At 40.7% G+C, this 16,892-nt stretch overlaps 1 protein-coding gene across 1 annotated transcript in view; it reads right to left on the reverse strand.

Moving 5' to 3' along the window:
• MAP4K4 (mitogen-activated protein kinase kinase kinase kinase 4) overlaps positions 1-16,892 on the reverse strand; it is a 219,026-nt gene that overhangs the window by 105,591 nt on the left and 96,543 nt on the right. Inside the window, 1 exon segment of the mRNA XM_089681252.1 lies at positions 14,221-14,277. Coding sequence (XP_089537378.1) covers positions 14,221-14,277 — 57 coding nt within the window.

Below are 16,892 nucleotides of genomic sequence, written 5' to 3' on the forward strand. Positions count from 1 at the left end.
ATGGCTACCTGGAGGTGTTCTATACACAGATGGGGGGTATAGAAGCCCCCCACAAATGTAATTTCTTGCTTCTGTGCTTGGCTCACTGATATTCTCAGAAGTCTACACTAAAGCCTAGTACACGCGATAAGAAAATCGTACAAAAGAAACTGCTTTTAAAGCAACCGTACGATGACCTGATTAGTACACAGTTTTCATCCGAAAACATTCGAAGGGACAAGCACGAAAATTTTTCTTGTACGATGCCAATTGACACAGTTTTTATATGAAAAAACACAAAATAAAACACCACTTCCAAATTTTTATCCTATCGTACAAGAATTTTTGTAACTTTAGTAATCTCTTAATTTTCGATATGGAGACTTGCATGCACAAACCCCCCCCCCCCCCCCCCAAAAAAACAAAAAAAAAAAATCATTCCTCCGATATTCTTATTGTGTGTACGGGGCTTAATGTACAAATCAGATTAAAGGCATCCTCACATCCTCTGCAACAAACAAGACAGTTTTGGTGAGATACACTCAAAGGGTTAATTAATCTAAAGGGATTCGGACCCTGCTACTTTCCTCATTACATCCCTGCAAGTGCAGCAGCAGATCAATAATGAAAAAGTCACTCCAATGCACATTTACTTTGCACATGGACAGAGAAAAACAGCTATTTCTACAGAACAAAAAAGGTAGGAATCTGCAACAAACCTTGTGAAAATCTCTGCAAATGTACATAGACCACCCAGAGGGGATTGTTTTGTTCTTCACGAAAGTAGAGATACTCTTTAAGGTACCAATATACAGAGGATATTTGGAAAGATATTGTTTGACAAGGTTTCTTCCATGGGCACCTTCAGAAAAAACACCCTGGGCTAAGTTTTTGATCGCTAAGAAAAGCTAAAGCCTGCAATGTGTAACTGCACCCCTTACCTCCTCCCTGTACTCAGCATAAAGGACACCCATGATCCTTGGAAAATATTGAAAATTCCTGTTAGAGGCCACAATTGGTTACCCGCTTGGTAAAGCACTGCAGGAGGTTTTTATTCGTTACTGAGACAAGTGGGCACATTTATAGACTCACCAGTAAACAGACAACTAGGAGGATGGTAAGATAATGGCTGAATACCCTAAAAGCCCTTTAACATCTAAGGCTGGCCTTGCTATACATATTGCCTCCCTGCATTGTTCATTAGAAACCAAAGCCCCACACAGCAGAAATTCAAGAAATGTGGTTATCAGCAATAAGCTTGGAATGTACATGGAATGTGCAGAGCTATTCAGATGGATTCTAACCACAGACAATAGACATTATGGAGATGAAAAAAAAAATGTAAAGATACAGCTGTAAAAACATACCTACATATCAAGTGAATTTTTCTGTTTGTGGTTTTCTGTAACACTTCAGCAGATACCAAAGTAAGAGTTTCAGTAAATAAATCAAAGTTTTAGGAGTCATGCATACAGGACATTTTAAAAACACTCCTTGGCAGCAGCGTTTTGGCATAAAAAGTGTCTAACGCTTGGGTGTTAATTTCATTGGCCAGAATAAATAATTTATTCAGGCCATTGAAATGAATGAACGCTCAAGAGCTAAACGACAGGCTTGTGGTACTGAAGTCGATCAATAGATCGACTTCAGTAACACCAGCCTGCCCACAGATGGATCTAAATTCTGCCGGTTCCTGCTGAACAGGCCGAATTTTGGTCTAGGACCGGCATACCTAAAAATATTTTACCAGTAATTTAGCATAGGCCATGTAGTGGTCCGACTTTCCTTTTTAACCTATACCAAAAAACAAAGGATTACAAATTAACATGATTTGGAAATGTAATGGTTCCTTTTGTAGTGTGACCACTTTTCACCCAGTGACTGTAGTCCTATTTTAATATGTGCAATTTGCAACAAAAAAACCCTTAGGCAAAAAAAAAAAAAAAAAAAAAAAAGTCAGCTAAAGCTAAAATCAGAAACACAAAAGCCTTAGATCAACAGATGACATCTTCACTCCAACTTACAGGAAACCGGAACCCTGAACAGAGACTGTCCTACATGTGTAAACACCTGGCAACACAAGACAGACAATCTATACCTCATTTCCTGAGTGTAGCTCTCCAAACAGCATGTCAAAGCACCCCAAACTGACCTAAATAAAACTCTACTATAGTTTCTAACAGGAAAGCTGTTTAGACATTTAAATGTAACAATTTAACAATTTTGTGGTGAGCTACCCTAGTTGTCTGAACCAGCCACTGCTGGACAGAGAGGGTAATACCCCATACACACGATAATCGTATGAAAAATTTTGCAGAACCACTGATTGAACGATTTTCTCTTCGCTGATGTGCAGGATGTTTTAACTGGAATATTGGGAACGAAAAAATCCGGTTGCACAACAGTGAAAAATGTTGTTTCGCATGCAAACGACCGAATTTCTAAGTGGTGGTAGGACGGCCGTAAGAAAAAAAAAAATCTATCAAGCGCTATCACGCATGAGTGGAAAAAGAAGACAACCTGGATGTTTATGTCCAAGGAATCTTCGTAAACACGAACTAAAAAAACAAATGCTAAAAGCAGATTGGCCTAATGAGATAATGAAACTGTAAGCATATCCCCTATGACTAAGTGCCATTGCACCAAACGCGTAAGGGAGGAGCTACAGCGCCCTGACGTCATGCCGCTGCTGGCGGCCATCTTTTGGATACATGGTCTGTTTGAATCTTTTGTCACTGTACCCCCTTTTGGCATAAACATTCCTTTGGTAAACAGTATTACACTATTGTGGCATCCTTTCTTGGGCTCTCTGTGAGCCTCAACATTCACAGAGCCCACCTTAAAGGAGACCCAATGTTTCTGATACCATTTTGGAAGACCTTGAAGGAGCTGAAATCTGACCATCTCCAGAGTGGATGCTATGGCTGACCTGATATAGCTTATCTCAAATGCGTGATTAAGTCACGCTTCTGCTAAGAGTGCAATTTACGTCATACTGTTCACCCCATCTACCACTCTGGATACTGATTGACCACTTCTTGGAGATCCTATGATCTTCACGTTCAATAATTTTGGACATTCACTTATCACTTTAACCACTGCCTGTGGTTTTCATTTTGTGCACTTTATTTACGGTGTTTACAGATGTCATAAAACATAGGTCACTTTATTGGTAAGAACTTTATATATATATTAGATATTATCTATATTTAGAATTTTGCATATTGATTTTTAGCGCTGCGCCCATTTTTCTATCATCAGATAATGAAACCAGAATTCTGCATATTATATTTTATGTATCACTATTTATGTATATAGATAATGTAATAAACTAGATTATACTCATTGCTGTTAATTGTTGTGTATATTGCCCGTTCTGGCCAGAGGGGCATGCCTACAAGGTCACACGCACACTGCATCACTTCCATTTGTACAGAAGACGTCAACACTAAGTATTGCCTGACGATTTTATTCAGATTGGTTGATGTGGGCCACGATTTTGACAAACGAACTACTCTCGGTCGTCAGATGACCGATTGGTCGATTTTTTTAATCGTGTATTCCCACCTTAATCTCACACATAGGAGGTCATTCCAGATGCTGGAAAAAACAGAACGGGGCAATATATAAAAACAAATACTAGGGATGCACCGATATATCAGCGGCCAAAAAGTATCGGCCAAATAGTGTTATCGGCATTATGCCATAGGGAAAAAGGTGCCGATAATGGCTGCAAAAAACTAGCAATTTTACCACATTTAGGGTGCGTTTTTCATGGGTCATGTGATTTAAAAGAAAAAACACATCAAAAAAGCAACGCGTGCATTTTTCATGGGTTTTCAGTGCATTTCAGGCCTGGTTCACACCAACGCAGTTAGTGAAAATGTGAAAATGGGTCAAAAACACACTACATGCATTTCCTGCAGCATTTCAAGTGAAGTCTTATTGAACCAAAAAAAGCAACGTTTTGAGTTTAACAATGTCCCTGACCCTTTTCGAAAAATGCAGCATCTCAAAAAAGAATAGATATGAACATGTTCCATAGGAAGCTATGTTAAATGGACTGCAAAAAGCCATAAAAAAATGCATTGGTGTGACCCAGGCCTCAATGGGGAGGTTTTTTTCTTTTTTTCTTTTCTCTTTTTTTTTTTTAACTCACCAAATATACACCACAAATTTGGCAAGCAGGATTTTTAACACCACAAGGGAAGCGCAATGGGACTAGTGTGAAGTCGTACATTGAATTTAAAAAGGGATGCATTTTTCTTGGGCTGAGAGAGAGAGAGAGAGCACGAGCGAGAGAGAGAGCGCGAGCGAGAGAGAGAGCGCGAGCGAGAGAGAGAGCGCGAGCGAGAGAGAGAGCGCGAGCGAGAGAGAGAGAGAGCGCGAGCGAGAGCGCGAGAGAGAGAGAGAGCGAGCGAGCGAGCGAGAATTTATATATTTTAACTGTCCCATTTTGGTTTCGATTTTCGGCCAAATGCATCCTGAATTTTCGGTTCAAGAATTTTCATTTCGTGTGCCACTAGCAAATACGACTCCCTCTCCCCAGAGATAGGCAATGCTGCGAGCATCTACTGGCACCACTTATCCATCCCCTCTAAGCTATATCCAATTAATTTGTGAAGAAAATTACAGTACTCCGTTGCCATCAGGACAGAAGACTTCTGAGGGTTCCAGTTTGACACCTCCAAGTTGACTACCCTCCAATATGAATGGACAATCTTTGGCGATAAGAGATAATCAGTAGTACTTCACCATATTCTATTTAAAGAATGACTTAAACTGAACTTTCACCCCCAAAAAAGGAATATACAAAGCCCACCAAACGGTTAATATGAAATGATCATTCTGTACAAAAGATCTTCAATGCAAATCAGTTAAGGGGCGCAATAATCCTTCAGGAATATGAAATCTTGGGTTCACATGGGCTTCAGCTTATGTGCAAGCATGTGTAAAGAAAGCTTTTGCAAAACTTTGATCAGCTTTGTGGAAGCCTTCAACCCCTTTACACTAACAGGAACCATTGCTTTAAATGGACCATGATGCGTAGACTGATACTATGGGCTCCAAAATCGCAGGGCCTTGTGATTAGCTGTACAGTGCCGACTTCATGAGAGACGTTCATGCCGATCATCTGTAATTGACCATGATGTGTCAATGACAGCTCAGTGAAAATTCTGGGGACGTTGCATCCCTTCCAACCAATCAGCTCTCTAAGTTCTCCTCACGGATACAACTTCAACTCTCCGTCCCCTTCTTTTCAGAGCAGAGAGATCCCATGTAAATTCTGCACTTTGAATGGATGTAGAAGGAAACGCTATAGATAAACAGGTACAACTTACGTTGAAGGATTTGTCCAGTCACCAGTACAGTGCAGTATTTGTAAGGGTAAATTCATTACAGCACATGCTGGAATTGCACACTGAACTGCAAAAAAATGTATCTCCATGTACAGAAGATTGCAAGGGAAAAAAGGGGAATATTTACTGCTGAAGAGACATACTAACACCTTCCTGCTTACAATTTACGTTTTAAAACCACAGATCCACTTTTAAAACAAAGATGCTCCAAACTTGCTAAAAGTTTGCAAAATTCGCAGTAACTCTGCTTTTTATAAAAGCTGAAGCCCAAGTGAGCAAGGACTAAAAATTAAATTGGCAGCAGTTATCTCCTGGCAAAATATGAAATGTGTCTGACTGGCATGTCATGTAAAATGGTCAGCCCAACAGATAAAACTCCCACTCCTCTTTCTTCTGCAGTACTCTGCCCACCCCTAATGTACAAGGTATTGGTGATCTAAGCACGAGGGAATTACTGCATGGAGTTACTCATTCTACTATATTACTTCTACATAGGTAATATTTTAGATGTCAGACTACACAAATCCTTTAAACAAACCTGTTGGAGAAAATGAAAAATAGGTTACATTTAAAGCCTGTTCTCTATTTATTACATTCTGTGAATGAGCAATGCTGAGCAATGAGGCACCCCGCCCACCGTTGCAAGGACGACCGGGAAGCATCCTGCATCGGTTTAAGAGACCGATGCCGGGCTCTTCCCAGTCATCCATTCCGCTGCCAAACCACAGAGGGATCCCAGCTGAGGCGGGACCCTCCTGGCCACTCTGCATAGACCCCCAAGGATAAGGGGGAGCTTCCGCAAGCAGCCACTCTGCACACCCCAGAGAAGAGGGAGAACCATGCAGCTGCCCACCGCAAGCCCCAAGGATAAGGGGGAGAACCACGCAAGCTGCCCACCGCAAACCCCAGGATAGGGGGAGAACTACGCCAGCTGCCCTCTGCAGGCGCCCAGGACTGGTGGGGATTATTACCACGGACTACGCCACGCATCATACTCCGGATTCAGGGCAAGTACTCGCTGTTATACTATCTTGCTCCCCTGTGGACCCGGGCACCCCTGTCGGATCCGTGAGTGTATGCTCCCTGTTTTTCCCTGAACTGTTCTTGTACTCAATCCCCACCTCCCTGTTTGGATTACAAACTGCTGTAAAGACCTTAACTTTGCCTGAGACTGGACCACAAGTATTTTGGGCCCTCTCCTTGTTATTTCTCATACTTGAGTGACTGTCATTTGTCTTAATAAAGCTTTGTGTGTTTGCCATCTGCTTTGCATGTTTTGTCCTGCCTACCATCCGTCACACACATACACAATACGAGAAAACTAAAATAAATCGGAACACTGTTCTTCTGTAGAACACAATCTAATTTCTTGAATTTTGAGCAGAGTACCAGTGGAAATAAAATCCTAATATTTTTTATTTTTTAAATATAGAACTGAAGGCCTTTTCTTCCATCTTGGATAGAGTCAGCCTGGGTTCAAACTGATGTGGTGCGGAATTCGCAGCGTTTTCTGTGCTAATACCGCACCGCATCAGAATCGCACCCTGTTCATGCGAACTGCTGCGGGTGTGTATGTTAAGTTAAACACCCCGATATCGGTCTGCAAAACGCGGTGCGATGTACAAAATCGGATCACATAGGTGTGAATACCCATGCAATCCAATTCTAGTGTGGACCAAAAAAAGGGTCTTGCACCTTTTTGGTGTGGAAGCAGTGCGATCTGAGCCATACAAAATGTATGGCTCCAATCGCACCGCACAGAATTCGCATGTGATTTGCACAAGAATGTGGTGCGGTTCCTGTGTGAATCACATGCGATATACTGCACCGCATGTGTGTAGACCCAGCCTAAGAGTGTTATAACCCATCAAGGTATTTTTTTACCCCATCTGTGCCTAACTGGGGGAATTTCTCTTCACTTATGACCCACAACTAAGTGCCGGTTCACACTGATGTGGTATGAATCAGATGTGGATTTCACAGTGCGATTTCTGCTGGAAAAGACTGAGCATAGCAGAAGATGATAGTCGCACCACACCCGCATTAAACTCGCACAGGACCTTTTTTTTTGGACCGGATCAAATTCGCAACGCATATATGTGAATACCTATGCTTTTCAGATCGCATCTGATCCGCATCAGTGTGAACCAGTACTTAAAGGATAAGTTCACCTTTTAAACAAAAATAAATGCACATTTTTTTGCGCAGGTAAAAAAAAAAAAGTGCATTTATTATTTTTGTCCAAAGAAGCCTGGAAAGCATTACACCAGCGATCACTAGATCGCTGGTGCCAAGCAGGTCTCCTGCAGACCTGTCAGAATATCTGCTTGCTGTACGGGAAACATGGTCAAGCAGATATACTGACAGGAAGCTTCAATGAACTACCACGGTGCTCCACAGCGCCGTGGTATTTCAGTGAAAACTACAAGCTGAAAGCCACTAAGGATGCCGGTACTTGTAGGCACTCATTCACAGAACACTGTGAATGAGTGACACGGCTGTGTGGGCGGAGCGCCGCATGGCCATGCGGTTTTCAAATTTGACAGTACAGGGAGAAGTTTCCCCGTACTCAACCAATAGCTGTGCACACTCCCAACGTCTTGACGCATCTATGTTTAACGGAAGTACGATCGCAGCCATCTTTGTTTATGCTGTTCTTGCCAGAATAAGACCACACTGTACTACCTCTGATGCTGGAAGCGGTTTTTAGCAGTTTTTTATTTAAGTGATTGAATGTTACATTTGATTACTTATAGTTTCTAGTTATCTGATTTGCCTTATGAGGACCATGGGAACACGATAACAGGACCATTAAGAAGCCTGGAGGTGTCAGCATCTGTGTGGGAAAAGCTTGATAATACCTACATAGGATAATTACCCATTGCTGCACCAGTTGGAGTATTTCACTTGAGTTGTACATCTTGGATTTCACTATTTGGTTTATTTAATTTTTGATTCAGTGGATGAGTCAACAAATCACATTATGTAGAGATCACGGTTATTGTTTTTGGAATTAGAGTATTCACTTTTTGATTCACGTGTGATAATTATATATTCGAATATATATTTTTATTTATTTTTTTCTCTCACTTTTTTGTACACATGATATGCAGTAAGCATGACACATAATTTGCTGCACTGGTGTCTCTATTTAAACGGTAATACACTATTTCTAGTTTTTATATTTTTTTGAGGTTCACGAAAGTTGGGATACAACACGTTGGACTACCATATACAGCGTGACACGATGTGATTTGGAGGTGGAAAAGAAAGTGTTTGTACATTTTGAGATTTCAGAGACATTTATGGGATTTCATGTGAATATTTTTATTTATTTGATGTGTAGATGATACGATTGGGTTAGATTATAGTTGAGAGAAGAGTTCACATATAGTCTCCCCGTACTGTCAGAGGGAAGGGGAGCAGCGGGCACAGCTGCAGATATGGGAACATGTTACATGTTCCACCCTGAAACCGGGTGGAACATATAACAGGTTTCAAAGCTGAATATTTTAACAGGAACAGAGAAAATCCCTCAAAAGTAAGGGAAATAGATGGTAGTCAACAGAACTAGTGTCCCAGTTGAACTTTTTTTCTCTATAGTTCTGCCACTTAAAACGGAGATTCGCTTTCGGTGAAAAATGAATCACCCTAATGGGAACACAAGACAACAATTAAAAAATGACAGGTGTTCTAATTCCTTCTCTATCTAAAATGAAGAAAAAAAAAAAAAAAAAGTTTTACCTTCAGTTATACTTTAACAGTACATGACATTATAAACATTGGGGGGACAAAAAAAAAAAAAAATCAAACACTGATGTCCTTCAGACAGTTGGGGGAGATGCATAAGAGGTGCATGTCTGCTCAGCTTTCTTACATCTCTGTAAGCATACAAAGTTGTAGTGATTTAAAAGTGCATGGTTATGGAATGCTGTCTGAAAAAAGATCATAGCCCCACATCTCAAAGCCATATAACGTCTATGTCCTATACAGAGATCGTATCTACTTGAAGAGGATCAAAATCTTATCAATACTAGAAAAAAAATGTTTTTTTTCAAAAGCAGACCAAAAGCATAATTTAATGCGGACAGTAATACTTTTGACGGTTAGCCTTTTTGTGCACTTATAAAAACTAAGAAACTCCCAAGATTAATAAAACTGTACATGTACAAGGGTTGAGAGTCACACTTTTGGCTCTGAATGCCACCAGAATAAAAAACAAACAAAAAAAAACAAATTAATTTTAAGTGCAGACTTTCAGCTTTAATTCAAGGGGTTAAACATAAATATCAAGTACAAATTTTAGGAACACAGTCCCTCCATTTTCAGGGGCTCAAATGTAATTGGACAAAAGAATATCAAATAAAATGCAAATTTTTAATATTTTGTTGAGAATCCTTTACTGGCAATGACTGCCTGAAGTCTGGAACTCATGGACATTACCAGAGACTGGGTTTCCTCCTTTCTGATGCTTTACCAGACTAACTGCAGCTGTCTTCAGTTGTTCTTTGTTTGTGGGTCTTTACGCCTTTAGTTTTGCTTTCGTCAAGTGAAATGCATGCTCAATGGGGTTGAGATCGGGTGATTGACTCAGCCATTGCAGAATATTCCACACTTCCTTCATAAGCTCCTGGGTTGCTTTTGTAGTGTGTTTTGGATCATTGTCCATCTGTACAGTGAAGCGCCGTCCAATCAACTTTGTAGCATTTGGCTGAATCTGGGCTGACCGTATATCTCTAAATACAGCAGAAATCTTCCGGCTGCTTCTGTCACATCATCAAATAAAATCAAAGCCATGCATGTCCATGCCATCACACTGCCTCCACCATGTTTTACAGATGACAGTGTGCTTTGGATCATGAGCTGTTCCAAGCCTTCTCCGCACTTTTTTCTTCCCGTCATTCTGGTACAGATTAATCTTAGTTTCATCCAAAAAATGCTTTTCCAGAACTGGTCTGGCTTTTTTTAGATGTTTTTTGGTAATCTAATCTGGCTTTTCTATTCTCCAGGCTTATAAATGGTTTGCACCTTGTGGTGAACCCTCTGTATTTGCTCTTGTGAAGTCTTCTCTTGATTGTAGACTTTGACAATGATACGCCCACCTCCTGGAGAGTGTCCTTCATTTGTCGATGTTGTGAATGGGTTTTCCTTTACCATAGAGAGGATCCTGCGATCATCCACCGCTGTTGTCTTCCGTGGCCGTCCATGCCTTTTTATGTTGCTGAGCTCACCAGTGCGTTCTTTCCTCAGAATGTACCAAACTGTTGATTTGGCCACTCCTAATGTTGCTGCTATCTCTCTGGTGGATTTGTTTCATTTTTGAAGCCTTACAATGGCCTGTTTGACTTGCATGGACAGCTCCTTTGAACGCATAATGTAGATTCACAGCAATAGATTTCAAATGCAAATACCACACTTAGAATCAACTCCAGACCTTTTACCTGCTTAATTGATGAAGAAATAATGGAGTAGCCCAAGCCTGGCCATGAAACAGCTTTTGATTCAATTGTCCAAGTACTTTTGGTCCCTTGAAAAAAACGGGGGGATGGCTACTCTTAAGAGCTGTAATTCCTAAACCCTTCCTCCAATTTGGATGTACATACCCTCAAATTAAACCTGAGAGCGTGCACTTTCAGCCCATATCCATTATAGAACTATAGCTTTAATATGTTTTGGCAAATACCTGAAAAAAAAAAAAAAAAAACTAAAAATTGTGCCTGTGTCCAAATATATACCGTATGGACTTAACATTTATATATGCAAAACGTTTTAGAAGGTGGTGCACTATACTTGTGAGTGATATATTCTTTTGCTTTAAATAAAGTTTATAGTGTTTTTACGGTGTTACACCATTTAAGCCTTTTTTTTGGAGCGAAGGAGTCCTGGGAGCTTGGTGTGGAATTCTAGAGTTATCCAAGAAACACTGAGGAAGACCATGGGACAGCAACGGTGCCTTGGAGTGGACCCCTTAAAGGGGAAAGCGCATGTGACCTATGTTTTAACCAAATAGGTCCAAACCATAAAGGTGTGAGCAGAGTGTAAATGGTGGTGGTACCCTCTGCACTTTATTCATTATAAAGGATATTTGAAGACTGCACAAAGCACAGCATCTAGTTTTACACGTTTAAGGCTAATAATGCACTTTAAAAAGTTACGGCTTTAACCTTTTCGCTGTCAGGCCCAGCGCTCCACTTTTAAACTCAGGTGGACAGACCATTTTTGAAAATTTTCCATTCCTTTTTTATTTTTTCCTTACAGCTTTCAAAGTTTGTAAAAGACTACACATACCATACATTTTCTGAAGCATAGGACCTTTAGAAGAAAAATAAGGTGTTACTGATTTTTTTTTTTTTTTTTAGGCCCTGTGATATTTGCGCAAATGTTTATGAAAACAATTTCATTAAAAACACACTAAAATCGTTATTTACGGACAAACACTGAAATCGTTATTTGCAGACAGCAAAAAAAACTTACAAAATTCCTGCTAAGTTCCCACTAAATATAAAAGCTTAAACTCTGAGTTAAATACATATCTGTACATTTTAAATTGCACCTTTTTGTGAAATTACGAAAATTGAAGGTGCGCAAAACTGTAAATAAAATCAATTTACTCTAAAAACCTGAGGTTATAACTTTTCCCTTACAACTTTCAGATTTAGTAAAAGACCCCCCACACCATATATTTTCTGAAAGTACATGACCTGTAGAATAAAAAATACGGACTTTTTTTTAGGTCACACCATAATTGTGCAAATATTTACCAAATTGCTATTTTTACTAAAATACATTAAGATTATTATTAGCAGACACAAACAATATAAAACTTACAAAATTCCTATTAAGGCCTCATTTACATGGGGTGTACTGAAGTGTATGCCCGTGGAGGGCTGTGTTTATGAATATGGGGATGCCCAGGTGTTCTGTGCATCCCCATTCATATCAAATCGGGATGCAGAAGCTGCATGGGCACTGCGGCTGCTCCCAACCTGACATCTGTGTGTGTGTGCACGACCCCAAACAGTGTGACCTGAAGGACGTGCACCCACACCCCACATGGATGTCAGCTTAGGAGCAGCAGCTGTGCCATTTCTACATCCCAATTGACATACATAAATAGGACTGTTAGCACAGGGATGCACAGAACACCTGTGCATCCCCATGTTGGTAAATACAGCCTCACAGGGGTGTGCGTGCTGTAGTATGCCCCATGTGAACGAGGCTTTACCATTTTTTTTTCCATTTAACCCCTTGGCGCAGGAGCCTCCGGGCACTTTAAATGGTTTGTGGCACCAAGTGATCATGACCTTTCCGTGAGGAATCGGTGAATGTGCCAGGAGCACACAGGGCATGCGCTCTTGGCACATCTTTTGGTTACATTGGGTATGCACTGCTGGGGAAGCGAGAAGAACTGACAGTAAAGAGGCAGCGATGGGAGTGGCACATTTTAGGGGAATAGCTCTGATCATGATCTCTGGAGTAACCATGACCTTATAACAGAAGGCAGAATCAGGTCTGTATGGCATACGGACCTGGCCAGCAGGAAGCAGTGCTGTAGATCTGTATGCCATACAGACCTGGCAGTGAACGGGTCAACTACTTGTAGTGATACAGTGAAAAAAAAACAAAAAAACACAAACATATTACAAGTGTAAGAAAATGTTTGAATGGAGAAGGGCTTGAACTCCTGCCGGGGTTTTTTGCCATCTGTGTCCCCAGTAAGCAGATTCGCCTTCTGTTTTGTAACCGTCATCACCAAAAGTGAAAGTCCCAAACCTCAAGTGGTCAGGAGAACAGGAAGAGTACAAACCTAAATGAGCTACCAGCTCTCCCTCCACTTTGGTGGGATTTTCTCCCAATTTTTGTTGTGGCTAGGAGACAGGAAGTGAAGGGACATATTTCCCAAAGAAAAAAAAAAAAAAGACAAAATTCTGTCTCTTTTCCTTATGCTATTCAAAATAGAAAATGTCTTGCCTTTACTTCTATTCTTTTTCTCCCACTTAAAAATATTAAACGGCATTTAAAAAATAAAAAAACAAAAATACAAACATGCACAGAGTAGCCCCAATCCTCTTCTCGGGTTCTCTGTTGACACTCCTGGCCCCTCCCTCCTGCCAAGTGCCTGCAGAGCAAGCAGCTTGATATGGGGGCACCCAAGCAGGCTCACTCTCAAGCCACTGCTTTGTTCATTTACACACAAAGCTGTGGCTTGGCCCCTACCCCATCTCTCTCCTTACTGGCTGTGAATGATAGAAGTGGGAGCCAATGGCTCATGCTTGCTGTATTTATGTAAACAATTGCAAAGCTAATTGATAGATATGAATATGTGTATTGCAAGAAGTTTGAAGCATCTCACTGCAAGATGCCCTCTACAACACTTGGCTTCTAGATTTTGTAATTACTGTGAATTTTTTTCTTTTTTGAAAACTGAATACAAAAAAACCACCCAAAAAACTTAAACATGCTAGGTTAGGAACCGCACCTTTGTTTTTAAAGTATAATTTCACCTTTGGTAACATGTTACACCAGTATTTAGATGTAAATGAATGAACCACATCTACATGGCATGTAGTTCTGAATGAACTGCAAGGGCGCTGGTGAGCACTCTCACAGTTCACAGATCTTCAGTAACGGTCTGCTTGTACAGGAATTACAGGCAGATAGCTACACCGAGATTCCGCAGGAGCCTGACATTGCATCTGCGATCTGCTGATTGTGTGTGCAATGCTTTGCAGGGTTAAAAAAAAAACAAAACAAAAATATGAGTTTTTGTTTTTTTTTTTTGTTTTTTGTCTTTTTAAGGTGAACTACGCCTTTAAGAATCTTCCATACCAAATGGGACAGAGCATAGCATGCACATAATTGCAAAGTAGACACCACCTACCTCTGTAACATCCATGACTTTGATAGCTGCAAGTTGGCCTGTTTTGACATGTCGACCCTGAAAATTATAGAGCGAAAAAAAATGATTAGTGTTGTATTATAATATAGCCAATATATTTCTTAGAACATTAATATGCACAACCTGAGCTAATGTTAACTGCTATATACTATATTCTATGTAGATTAGAAAAACAAAAAGACACAAAAACTGGGAAAATTATAGCCAAGTACTCCAAAAGATATTGCTATAAAATGTCCACATGGTGTTGGCCTACTTTAGTTGATCTTTGCAATTAAAATATAAATTGAGAGTGCTCAAAACACCACTTGTTATAAAAAGGAGGAAGAATTACACTAAAACTAGCAAAATGCACAGCTGAAATACATGAGTAAACAGTTTTACTCACCCTTTTGATTCCATACCCTTAGTTAGGTAAAATTGACCTACAGTATATCAAAACTAACCTGCAAACCCTGCCCTTTGCAATTAAAAAGGCTAAACAAATATTTTACAGCATTTACACTACATTGCCAAAATTATCGGGACACTCCTGCAAATCATTGGATTCAGGTGTTCTAATCACCTCCATGGCCACAGGTGTATAAAATCAATCACCTAGGCATGCAGACTGCTTCTACAAACATTTGTGAAAGAATGGGTCACTCTCAGGAGCTCAGTGAATTCAAGAGTGGTACCCGTGATAGGTTGCCAGCTGTGCAATAAGTCCATCCGTGAAATTTCCTTGCTACTAAAATATTCCACGGTCAACTGTTAGTGGTATTATAACAAAGTGGAAGCAACTGGAAACAACAGCAACTCAGCCACGAAGTGGTAGGCCACGTAAAATGACACAGCAGGGTCAGAGCATGCAAGTCACCAACTGTCTGCAGAGTCAATAAGCTAAAGACCTCCAAACTTCATGTAGTCTTCAGATTAGCACAACAACAGTGTGTAGAGAGCTTCATGGAATGGGTTTTCATGGCCGAGCAGCTGCATCCAAGCCTTACATCACCAAGTGCAATGCAAAGCGTCGGATATAGTGCTGCCACTGGACTCTAGAACAGTGGAGACGTGTTCTCTGGAGTGACAAATGACACTTCTCTGTCTGGCAATCCGATGGATGTGCTTGTGTTTGCCAGTTGCAGGAGAACAGTACTTGTCTGACTGCACTCTGCCAAGTGTAAAGTTTGGTGGAGGGGGCATTATGGTGTGGGGTTGCTTTTCAGTGGCTTGGCCCCTTAGTTCCAGTGAAGGGAACTCTTAAGGTGTCAGCATACCAAGATATTTTAGACAATTTCATGCTCCCAACTTTGTGGGAACAGTTTGGGGATGGCCCCTTCCTGTTCCAACATAACTGCGCACCAGTACACAAAGCAAGGTCCATAAAAGACATGGATGAGAGAGTTTGGAGTGGAGGTACGTGACTGGCCTGCACAGAGTTCTGACCTCAACCTGATAGAACACCTCTGGGATTAATTTAGAGTAGATGAGTTAGAGACTGCGAGCCAGGCCTTCTCATCCGACATCATTCCCACAGACATACTCCTAAACCTTGAGTTGAAGCTGTTATAGTACAAAGGGTGGGCCAACGCAATGTTGAACCCTATGGATTAAGACTGAGATGCCAATAAAGTTCATGTGCATGTAAAGGCAAGCGTCCCAATACTTCTGGCAATATAGTGTATATAGCGCCAAAAGTTTACACAGCACTTTAAAATATAAAGGGGGCGACAAGATTACAATACAGTTCAATACAGAAGGAATAGGAGGTCCCTGCTCGTGGAGCTTACACCAAAGGATATAACTGTAAAAGTTTATTTATAAATCTAAAAATATATATTTATATATATTTTTTTTTTTTTTTACACACGCACACACACTTCTACAATGAGAGGACTACAAAAACACATTTGTGCTGTGGCAGGGAGGAGAGGGGAAAAAAATGTAATTTCAATGGTGGAGAGCTGTGTTAAGTACACTGATGCCATGGCAGAGAGGGTTATACACTGGTATCAGTGCTATGGCAGGAAGAGAGAAAATGCATGAGAGTATCAACAGAGTGGTTTTGTACACATTGGTGCAATGGTAGCAGTTGATTTAGTGTGGGAAACAAAAATATAATGGTATTATGGTAGTTGCATGGGGTGTAATGAGTCTGAGGCGCCAAAGCACTACAGACCACCCCAACAACCATTACTTAACTGTGGTGCAAGAGAAACATGCATTTCAGATTATGTTCCTCAAGGAAAGGGCGGTACGGGGTTGTCCAGTTCTGACGTTTTACCAGACAGAAGAGAGGGAAACTAACAGTAACATAGAAATAAAGAAAAAGGTTTTCTTTATTAGGGTAGGGGTAGACTAGAACACTATTTTTCGGTGTGTGCTGCTGTTACAGATATTTTTTCTCACTTTCTCTGTTGAGCCAGTGTCAGCAAGGCAGGGAGTAAAAACCTGACAGGGTTTCACATTTTCTGGCTTTGCCAACACATTGCACTTTCTGGAGAGAGGTCCTAAGCCTTTTATGGCTTCTTTTGCCGGTTCATATCCCCTTTGATCCCATACACTTTATTGGGTCTAACTTTTACAGGCCTCTCCAAACTTGCCAAGAAACTGTCTTAACGGCGGCCAGAGAACCATACCCATGCATTGGTTATCCACACCTCCCTCACAGT

Source organism: Staurois parvus, unplaced genomic scaffold (genome assembly GCF_062004578.1).
Source record: "Staurois parvus isolate SC_StPar_1 unplaced genomic scaffold, SC_StPar_1.0 ptg000262l, whole genome shotgun sequence".
NCBI lineage: Eukaryota > Metazoa > Chordata > Amphibia > Anura > Ranidae > Staurois > Staurois parvus.